This window comes from Oncorhynchus masou, chromosome 8, assembly GCF_036934945.1.
Source record: "Oncorhynchus masou masou isolate Uvic2021 chromosome 8, UVic_Omas_1.1, whole genome shotgun sequence".
NCBI classification, from domain to species: domain Eukaryota; kingdom Metazoa; phylum Chordata; class Actinopteri; order Salmoniformes; family Salmonidae; genus Oncorhynchus; species Oncorhynchus masou.
The window spans coordinates 20,390,074-20,401,044 of record NC_088219.1 but is presented as its reverse complement, the minus strand read 5'-3'; the positions used below and the strand labels follow the sequence as shown (position 1 = coordinate 20,401,044).

The 10,971-nt window shown below is 42.1% G+C and overlaps 1 protein-coding gene across 1 annotated transcript; it reads left to right on the top strand.

Moving 5' to 3' along the window:
* Positions 1-4,559: 4,559 nt before the first annotated feature.
* LOC135544354 (nucleophosmin-like) lies at positions 4,560-10,345 on the top strand. Its single transcript, XM_064971897.1, has 11 exons — positions 4,560-4,682; positions 5,872-5,951; positions 6,069-6,188; positions 6,290-6,383; positions 8,136-8,239; positions 8,500-8,528; positions 8,607-8,652; positions 8,746-8,826; positions 9,025-9,147; positions 9,311-9,385; positions 9,622-10,345. Exons 1-11 carry the CDS (start codon positions 4,643-4,645, stop codon positions 9,670-9,672), a joined length of 843 nt encoding a protein of 280 aa, XP_064827969.1. The 5' UTR covers positions 4,560-4,642; the 3' UTR covers positions 9,673-10,345.
* The last annotated feature ends 626 nt before the right edge of the window (positions 10,346-10,971 follow it).

Here is a 10,971-nt window from a genome sequence, read left to right as displayed (position 1 = left end):
GGTCATTGGTGTTTTGACTTGTCTGTTGAAGTGTGTAGTCAGAGACACAGGAGTTAAGCTAAACCCCAAACTCATCACAGGACAAAACCAACATTCTTCTAATCTGAAACAACTATAATTTTTCTTCAACGAATTACTAATTTGTGCTGACTTTGTCAGTTCCTCCTCAGTGTACATTATGGCCAATAGATACAGTGCATTTGTAAAGTATTCAGACCCCTTCCCCTTTTCCACATTTTCTTGTGTTACAGCCTTATTCTAAAATTAATTAAATTATTTATTTGTCTCGTCAATCTACACACAATACCCCATAATGACAAAGCAAAAATAGGTTTCTAGAAATGTTTTCTAATTTATTAAATATAAAAAACAGAAATACCTTTATTTACATAGGTATTCAGACCCTTTGCTATGAGACTCGAAATTGAGCTAAGGTGCATCCTGTTTCCATTGATCATCCTTGAGCTGTTTCTACAACTTGATTGGAGTCCACCTGTGGTAAATTCAATTGATTGGACATAATTTGGAATGGCACACACCTGTCTATATAAGTTTTCACAGTTGACGGTGTGTGTTAGAGCAAAAACCAAGCCGTGAGGTCGATGGAATTGTCCGTATAGCGCAGAGACAATATTGTGTACAGATTTGAGGAAGGGAACCAAAATATGTCTGCAGCATTGAAGGCCCCCAAGAACACAGTGGCCTCCATCATTCTTAAATGGAAGAAGTTTGGAACTACCAAGACTCTTCTGAGAGTTGGAGAAGGGCCTTGGTCAGGGAGGTGTCCAAGAACCCAATGGTCACTCTGACAAATCTCTAGAGTTACTCTGTGGAGATGGGAGAACCTTCCAGAAGGACAACCATCTCTCAGAACTCCACCAATCAGGCCTTTATGGTAGAGTGGCCAGACTGAAGCCACTCCTCAGTAAAATGCACATGACAGCCTGCTTGGAGTTTGCCTTAAGGCACCTAACAACTCTGAGACCATGAGAAACAAGATTCTCTGGTCTTATGAAACCAAGATGGAACTCTTTAGCCTGAATGCGAAGTGTCACGCCTGGAAGAAACTTGGCACCATCCTTACAGTGATGCATGTTGGTGGCTGTCATCAGGACCTCAGACTGGAGCGAAGGTTCACCTTCCATCAGGACATTGACCATAAGCACACAGCCAAGAGAATGCAGGACTGGCTTCGGGACAAGTCTCTGAATGTCCTTAAGTGGCCCAGCCAGAGCCTGGACTTGAACCCAATCTAACATCTCTGGAGAAACCTGAAAATAGCTGTGCAGCGACGCTCCCCATCCAACCTGACAGAACTTGAGAGGATCTGCAGAGAAGAATGGGAGAAACTCCCCAAATACAGGTGTGCCAAGCTTGTAGCATCATATCCATGAATAGTTGAGTTTGTAAAGTTTGAAAAGAGGAAAAAGGGAAGTTGTCTTGACTATTTTACAAATGCACTATAGATATATATTGATTATGTTGCAATTATTTTTGCCTCAGGTGTCAAAGGTGGTAAATAATGATGAATGATAATCAGCGCTTAAAACAATCTGAATATAAAATGTAACAAAGAGGTTCACCTCATACAATACTCTATCTTTGACTGAGACAGATAGGAGAGAGCTTAAGCTTTCATGTTCTGTTGTACATTGCAAATGCTACCAATAAAATGTTTCGAGAAAATGTGTGTGTGTGTGCACAGAGGGAGACGAGAGAGGGATCTCTGGATTAAATAAAATATGAAGTTAGTCAGTCAAATGAAATTACATTTTATTGGTTACATACACATATTTAGCAGATGTTATTGCGGTGTGGCAAAATGCTTGTGTTCCTAGCTCCAACAGCACAGTAGTAACTAACAAAACACACAACTCTAAAAGTAAAATAATAATATTAAGAAATATATAAATATTAGATTGAGCAATGTCGGAGTGGCATTGACTAAAATACAGTAGAATAGAATATAGTATATACATATGAGATGAGTAAAGCGGTATGTAAACATTATTAAAGTGGTCAGTGATTCTAAGACTATGTATATAGGGCAGCAGCCTCTAAGGTGCAGGGTTGCGTAACCGGGTGGAAGCCGGCTATTAATGGCTATTTAACAGTTTGACAACCTTGAGATGGAAGCTGTTTTTCAGTCTCTTGGTCCCAGCTTTGATGCACCTGTACTGACCTTTCATTCTGGATGATAGCGGGGTGAACAGGCCATGGCTCAGGTGGTTGATGTCCTTGACTCTTTTTGGCCTTCCTGTGAAATCGGGTGCTGTTGGTGTCCTGGAGGGCAGGTAGTATCAAATAATTTTATTTGTCACATGTGCCGAATTTAACAGGTGTAGGTAGACCTTCCTGTGAAATGCTTACTTACAAGCCCTTAACCAACAATGCAGTTCAAGAAATAGAGTTAAGAAAATATTGACTAAATAAAGGGAAGACATTTTATAAAACTAAAAAGTAACAAGAAAATTAAATAACAATAACGAGGCTATATACGGGGGTACCGGTACCGAGTTAATGTGCGGGAGTACAGGTTAGTCAAGGTCATTTGTAAAGTTACCATGCATAGATAAACAGTTTGCCCGCGGTGATGCGTTGGGCAGACAACACCACCCTCTGGAGAGCCCTGCGGTTGCGGGCGGTACAGTTGCCATACCAGGCGGTGATACCAAGCAGTGATAATGTTTGTGAGGGTTTTAGGGGCAAGACAATTTTTTTCAGCATCCTGAGTTTGAAGAGGCACTGTTGCACCTTCTTCATCACACTGTTTGTGTGGGTAGACCACTTCTGATCGTCAGTGATGTGTACACAGAGGAACTTGAAGCTTTCCACCTTCTCCACTGCGGTCCCGTTGATGTGGATAGGGGCGTGCTCCCTCTGCTGTTTCCTGAAGTCCACGATCAGCTCCTTTAGTTTTGTTAACATTGAGTGACATGTTATTTTCCTGGCATCACTCTCCCAAGGCCCTCACCTCCTCACTGTAGGCTTTCTCGTCATTGTTGGTAATCAGGTCTACTACTGTTGTGACGTCTGCAAACTTGAGGATTGAGTTCGAGGCGTGCATGGCCACGCAGTCATGGGTGAACAGGGAGTACCCTTGTGGGTCCCAAGTGTTGAGGATCAGCGAAGTGGTGTTGTTGTTTCCTACCTTCATCACCTGGGGGCGGCCCGTCGGGAAGTATGGTGTTGAATGCTGAGCTATAGTCAATGAACAGCACTTTTACATAGGTATTCCTCTTGTCCAGATGGGATAGGGCAGTACGACGGTGATTGCATCGTCTGTGGACCTATTGGGGCGGTAAGCAAATTGAAGTGGGTCTAGGGTGTCAGGTAAGGTAAAGGTGATATGATCCTTAACTAGCCTCTCAAAGCACTTCATGATGACAGAAGTGAGTGCTATGGGGCGATAGTCATTTAGTTCAGTTACCATTGCTTTCTTGGGTACAGGAACAATGGTGGACACTTTGAAGCAAGTGGGGACAGCAGACTGGGATAGGGAGAGATTAATATGTCCACAAACACTCCAGCCAGCTGGTCTGTGCATGCTCTGAGGACGCGGCTAGGGACGTCATCTGGGCCGGCAGCCTTGCAAGGGGTAACACCCTTAAATGTCTTACTCATGTCGGCCATGGAGAAGGAGAGCCCACAGTCCTTGGTAGCGGGCTGCGTTGGTTGCACTTTCCTGACAGTGGGTGAAGAAGGTGTCTAGCTTGTCTGGAAGCAAGACATTGGTGTCCGTGATGTGGCTGGTTTTCCCTTTGTAGTCCGTAGACCCTGCCACATATGTCTAGTGTCTGACATGCTGACCACACCGCTTGCGTAGCGTGTACGAGTTTGGATAACATTTTTGTGTACATTTATTTTACAATCATTGCTCCAACACTGCTCGCGAGTGTCTGCGTAGCCAGGCTCTAAAATAGAACTTTGTTCTATTTGTTGTGCTTGACACGCAAGTCCCGCCTCTCCCATCTCCTCGTTGGTTTTTAGGAGCATATACCCAGTGCCATCTTCTCATTGGTTTTTAAGAGCATATACTCATGTGGGTGATTGAAGATGAACTGAGGTCCACAATCCAGTCCTGTTGGTAGTGCACCTTAAAACTGGCTGCCAACCGCCATATAAAGTCCAAAAAATAAGGAGGAGAGGAGGAGAGATTACTGGAAATTAACTGTGGGATTAATCGTAGAGGAGTGGAGGACCTTGTGCATTTCATGTAAAATAACAACCCGATGTTAATATCCCAGGACAAATTAGCTAACAACAGCAAGCAGCTAGCTAAATTGCCATACATGTTTTTTTTTAGCTGTCCCCAAATTAATATAGTTGGTTCAGAGTTCGTTTTGACATTTCAAACTGTGTCCTGATCGTGTCTGATGTTGGTAGACAAAATCAAGAAGCGGGATGGCGGGCGGACGCACGTCAGAGGTTGAATTTCGACTCCACTTTGTCTCTAATGAGCGTGAATATTTATAAATACGCCTCTTTCAGTAAATAACTGTGATGATTGGGCTATACCAAAGAAAATATTCCATCAATCTAGAAAGGAGGTGTGGCCATTGAGTCCGTGTAGCGTATGCGTTGAAAGAGGTATTTCAGTTCATTTCGGAAGAGCCCGCTGTTAGTAATCAAATTGAACGGGATGGACGAGGAACAAATGGGGCCACAGACCTTTCTCTATGGTGAGATGTTTTTTTAAAGTAACATAATTTGGTGTTTTCAGTATAGTTTCAAATCCATGTCAACTAGTTAGCAAGAAAAAGAGCTGTTCATCAGACGCCAACACCGCACGAGGTAGCTACACAGCCAGCACAATGGCTAGCTACAGTAACTCATGTTAGTTAGCTAAAATTAATTGGGCGATGTGAGTTTTGTCAGTGTATGGTTCAATAACGTTACGATTTCTGAATACAATGTCATTAGTTACAATGCTTGGGAATGGAAATAATGTACCCAGTCGTCAGCTTGGTAGATAGCCACGAGACATGGACGGTATTATAGTAGTTAGCTTGCAAACCATCTTGAGACCTTTTTTAGTAGTTCGCTAAATTGGGTAATGCTTTTATCATATTGGTTCCCTGGTTTATTTAAGTTGTGGTAGTTGGGCCAGACTGATAAGTTCACATTGCTGGACAAATTTGACATTACAGGCGATGTTCCACAACCTACCCGGCTAGCTCGTTGGCCCTCCGTGCGTCTGAACACGTGTTTTAAAGATGGCGCACAAGGCCGTCGAGAAACGTGCTCATGCAGTGCAGCAAGATGTTAACATTGCCTAAGTTGCTAGTTTTGGCTAAAGCTGTTTTAACTAGTTACCTGTGATAATTTATCCACTTTCATTAAGTTAGCATGTTATTGGTAAAGACGTGGCATTAACTCCCAGATTGAAATGGTGATTGGACAATTAAAATAATACGTGAATTCCAAATGGTAAATGTGGTGGTTTTTGTAAGATGTTTGACTCGCATAATGTTCATAGCAGCATGTCTAATAGCTAGTTAGTTGCATTGAACACGTTCCCTTTGTCAGGGCTCACAACTCTTCCAACCACGTGAGTACGTGAACCATATTTTGGCCTCACCTCAGTCACCTCAAACTGGGAGATGTCCAGTAATGGGCAACCTTATCCACAAGTTAACGGTTTGGGTGCATGCTTTTCCTTTTCCAGGAACGCAAGTGATTCAACATGACATAGTCTTCAATTGAGTCGTTATTAGTTGCATCAGCCGTTTTACTGGCTGGAAAAATGCCTGAAGACCCACCATTTTATTACAGGATAAGAGATTGCCCAGCCCAACATTGCCATCAACTAAGGGAAATGGGTACAATGTAGTATTTCCTCATATGTAATTGCCACTTTTTTTTTAATAGGGTGCGAGTTGAAATCTGGGAAGGATGTTGTCTTCAACCCAGAAGAGGATGACTTTGAGCACCAACTGGACTTAAGGATGGTGAGGGTGCTTATTTTGTATAATATGAATTGATGGCAATATTTCTGTTAAACCATTTCTTGTTATAGGTATGATAAACTATTTATGAACTTTATGTCTCCTGTTGATTGGTCTTAGGTGTGTGTGGACCCCAGCACCAAGGATGAGCTGCATGTTGTGGAGGTGGAAGGACAGGACGCAGAGGGTGAGAAGGTGAAGGCTGTGCTAGCTGCGCTCAAACCCTCCACCTTGCCAAGTGTGAGTAGTCAATACTTCTATTCTATCCCTGAGTGGGAGATGGTGGTTGAATGGCCTTGTGTAGAGTTCATGTCTATTGAGCAGTTAATTGTGTGTTGCAGGTGTGTCTTAGTGGGTTCGCAATCACATCCCCTGCAGTTTTCCGTCTCAAGGCTGGTTCTGGTCCAATCCACATCAGTGGCCAGCACCTTGTCAGTGAGTATTGCTTATCTCAGGACTGTGTCCCATGGTATCTTTGGTGCTGCCATGGCCTCTGTAGTCAGATGATAGTTGTTGAGATGACTTACTGGTGTGTTTCCAACACTGCATACCAAAAGACTGAAATATCAAATACAGAGAATTATTTGATTTTTTTTAATGTATCTTTATTAACTCTAAAGTAGTGGGTAGCATTTGGAATTCTGCATGCTACTCAGGCCCAGGAGATAGGATATGCATATAATTGGTAGATTTGGATAGACAACACTAAAGTTTCCAAAACAGTTAAAATGGTGTCTGAGTATAACAGAATTGATTTGGCGGGTGAAAACCTGAGTGGGAAGTAGGATTCATTTGTTGTAGTTTTCTATTCAGTGCCATTACAGTATCCATTTACTTAGGACTCAAATTGCAGTTCCTATGCCTTCCACCATATGTCAAGTCTAGCAATTGTTTCAGGCTTGTATTCTGAAAAATGAGGGAGTAAGAGCGGTCAATGAGTGGAGCCTGCTTTGTCACACAGCTTTTTCATGCGCGCAACTGAATGTCTTGTTTACCTTTATATTGATGATGATATTGTCAGGTTGAAATATTATGGATTATTTAGGCTAACATCAACCTGATGGAATATAAACATCGTTTGACATGTTTCTGAACCTTACGGATACAATTTGGAATTTGTCTGCCTGTTGTGACTGCATTTGAGCCTGTGTATTACTGAAGAAAACGCACTAACAAAACAGGTTTAAGGCGCGTGATTCATTTTCTGTTTCTGACTTGAGTAACTCTTCTACTTGGCTGGTTACTGTTTGTAATGATTTGTCTGCTGGGCGATGTTCTCATATAATCTTAACCTCTATGGGATATGTGGGACGGTAGCGTCCCACCTGGCCAAAAGCCAGTGAAAATACAGAGCGCCAAATTCAAATAAATTACTATAACAATCTAACTTGAAATCACACATGCAAGATACCAAATTAAAACCACGCGTTGTGAATCCAGCCAACACTTCAGATTTCAAAAAGGCTTTTCTGCGAAAGCAAACGAGGCTATTATCTGAGGATAGCACCATAGTAAGCAAGCATATTTCAACAGTCCAGGAGCGACACAAAATGCAGAAATAAAGATATAATTCATGCCTTGCCTTTGAGCTTCTTTTGTTGGTACTCCAATATGTCCCATGAACATCGCAAATGGTCCTTTGTTCGATTACTTCCGTAGATATATATGCAAAGTGTCCATTTATTTGGTGCGTTTGATCCAGAAAAACACCGGTACCAACTTGCGCAACGTGACTACAAAATATCTCAAAAGTTACCTGTAAACTTTGCCAAAACATTTCAAACTACTTTTGCAATACAACTAGGTATTTAATGTAAATATTAGATCAAATTGAAGGCTGGATGATCTGTTCAATACAGGAGGAAAACAAACTGTAGCTAGCTTTCAGGTCACGCGCCTCTAACAGTCCTCTTTACTCTAGCTTCGTTGTGAACAGTGTTCCTTCATTACACAAAGGAAAAACCTGTACCAATTTCTAAAGACTGACATCAAGTGGAAGTGGTGGGAACTGCAAGAAATCTGGATACCCATTGAAAAGAGGGACCTCAAAAAAAGATTCTGAATGTTTGCCCTCTGGTTTTGCCTGATAAATAATTTCTGTTATACTCAGACAGACATGATTCAAACAGTTTTAGAAACTTAACTTTGAGTAGATAAAATAAACTTAACTTGTTGTTTTTCCACCAGTGATGGGAGGAGACCAAACTTTCGACGAGGACGATGATGATGAAGAGGAAGGGGTACAAATGCCCAAGAAAAGGGCTGCATCAGTACCGGCACTTAAATCTCAGGTTGGTCCCGGATACTGGCCTTTGATTCAACAGGGAAATAACTTGCGTTACAAAATATATATATCTGGTGCCCTAATATCGCATGGCCTCCCTAGTCAAAGATGATATTTGTTGAGCTGATTTACTGATGCATTTTCAACACTGCTTACCAAAAGACCTAGACTGAAGAGGGTCATTCCCATTTCTGAATGGTATCCACTCTTGCATCACATCCTCACCTCATGACACTTACCATATCCTTCCCTTTCTTCTCTTCACAGAAGAAGATGAAGATGGATGACTATGAGGAGTAAGTGTAGTGTTTGACTGACTAACCAATGTTCCATGGTGAGGTTTAATCTAGAGTTGATTTGTAACATCTCTTTAGGGATGATGATGATGAGGAGAGTGAGGCTGAAGAAACTCCTGTTAAGGTGAGTGCATTTATTTGCCCACCTGTATTTAGTTTAGTTCAGCCTATTTTCATTCTACCTTTGAAAATGACACAAGAAACCTCTTTTACTCAGGTTAAGAAGACTCCGTCCAAACCTCAGACTCCTGCCCAGAATGGAAAGGGCCCTAAAGGCAACACACCAGCTGGCAAACAGGTCCTCAGTCCTCTTCACACATCTTCTGCCCTACCATCACATTGTTTCGAGTCAAAGATGATCTTTGTTGAGCTGATTTACTGATGCATTTTCAACACTGCTTACCAAAAGACTGAGACTGAAGATGACCACTCCTGTATCTGAGTATTGTAGTGATGCATGTTCAATGTCTTGTCTAACAAGTTCTCTGTTTTTCAGTCAAATGTGCCTGGTGACAAAAATGGCCAGACCCCCAAAGCAACCCCTAAAACACCTCAGACCTCCAAACCAGTCCTCACCATCCCTGAGCTGAAGGCCAAGATGAAGGTGACTATGGAGAAGGTATGTGTTCTGTCTTGCTGTATATATTATCTGGAAATACACTTGCCTAAAACGGAGATAGGATGAACTGATGTATGTTAAAGAACTGTTAACCAAAAGACTGACCGAACACAAGATTAAAGGGACACATCTGAATACCTATAGTAATGTCATATTATTTCAGGGAGTGAACCTGCCTAAACTCCAGCCCAAGTTTGAGAGCTTTGTGAAGAACAGCTTCAGAGTCACAGACACCAAGGTATGGTAATGCTCCCCAGGAACGTTGTGAAATTTGGTCTGTCTGTCTGGAATGTAATGCTGTTCAATTGAAAGTTTGTAAAACAACAACCATAGTGCTGTTGGGAAACATCCTGGAAGAGCAATAAGACTTGGTTTTGATCAGCAGTGAGAAACACCAGTACCTCTAAAGTTCTGAGCTCTCACTATGACATTATGATTTATGCTTTGGTAAATGTTTTTCCCATCTTTTTTCAGGCAATGGCTGAACTGTGGAAGTGGAGACAGACTGTGGAAGACAAAAAATAAATATTTTGATAAACCTTTTATTTATTTTGCAACCCCCCCCCCCCCTCCTTGACCTGCTCTGGCCTTTCCTGGCCCTTGTCAATCAAACTCCTGCAGCCCGTCCAGTCCCCGGTGTACTGCTGTGGCACACCGACTAATATGGAACTAATGACTGAACCCCTGACCCTGCCAGCACCACGACCCTCTCAGAGGGTGGGAGGGGTGATACTATTCCAGCTTTCATGTGGGTAGACCTGGGAAAACCCACTTGGAACATAACATTTTGTAAATGTGTAAAATACATACTTGCTACTGTTTGAATGTAGCATTTTTAAATTCTGGTCAGTTGGTTTTGAAGGACTGTCCCTCTGGCAATTTGGAAGGTATCTGTTCATACATGTTCTTTTTGGGGGTATGTTTGTAAATGGGTCAAGTGACTTGATGGCTGTTCATGTCATCCAGAAGCTGTTGGGTGTCTGGATGCTCCTGTCCATCCCTTCCAGAGGGTAGGTTCCTCAGGGTCTGAGATGTTAACATTGAGCACTTAATTTAAGACAATATGTTAACTGGTTCAATCAGGTTTTAAGTCATGCTCACGGTTTTATATTTTGCTGTAAGGGTTGAGTGAAGCAACTAACGCAAAGGGTGTCAAAGATATCATCTGAAAGTTAATAAATAATTATATTGTATCATACCTGCTTTGTGACCTTGTAACTTCTGTTCTATTGAATTTCTATACAATGTAAAATTAACAGCTTTCTAGCCACAGGAATATTGTGATTTGCAATAAAAAAAATATTGGGGGAACACTTGCCTTTTATTGATGACTACATGGTGCAATATAATTGTGACCCCTCTGCATGGCTGTTAATGCGCATAAGGATTAATGATGTGGATGGTGTTCCAGTTTAATACCATAATACAGACTTGGTCTGAATTACAAAATACCTTATGGTTGATAAACTATTGGCCTGCTCTAATACTCATTCAGACAATCTCCGTCTGGCAGACATTGCTGAGACTGGACAACACTGCTATTCCTTGAAGGCCTGCCACCTCAGGACCTCCATCACTGATGACAGCTGCATTGTGTCCACTTCCCTGACTGAGGGATGACACCCTTTACTGGATGAAAGTCAGTAAGTCCGTAGGTTTGGGATGTCATTGTCTCATTCCCCTACGGGTCAGTATTGACTGGCCAGTAAAGGGGCTAGTGTACAAATCGTCCCTTTGACCGGCAGCCTTGGTTGTTTCATCCATGAAGGGTGATCTCATCTCTTCCCCAGACCTGGAGACTTCCTGTATCAATTAACCTTAGCA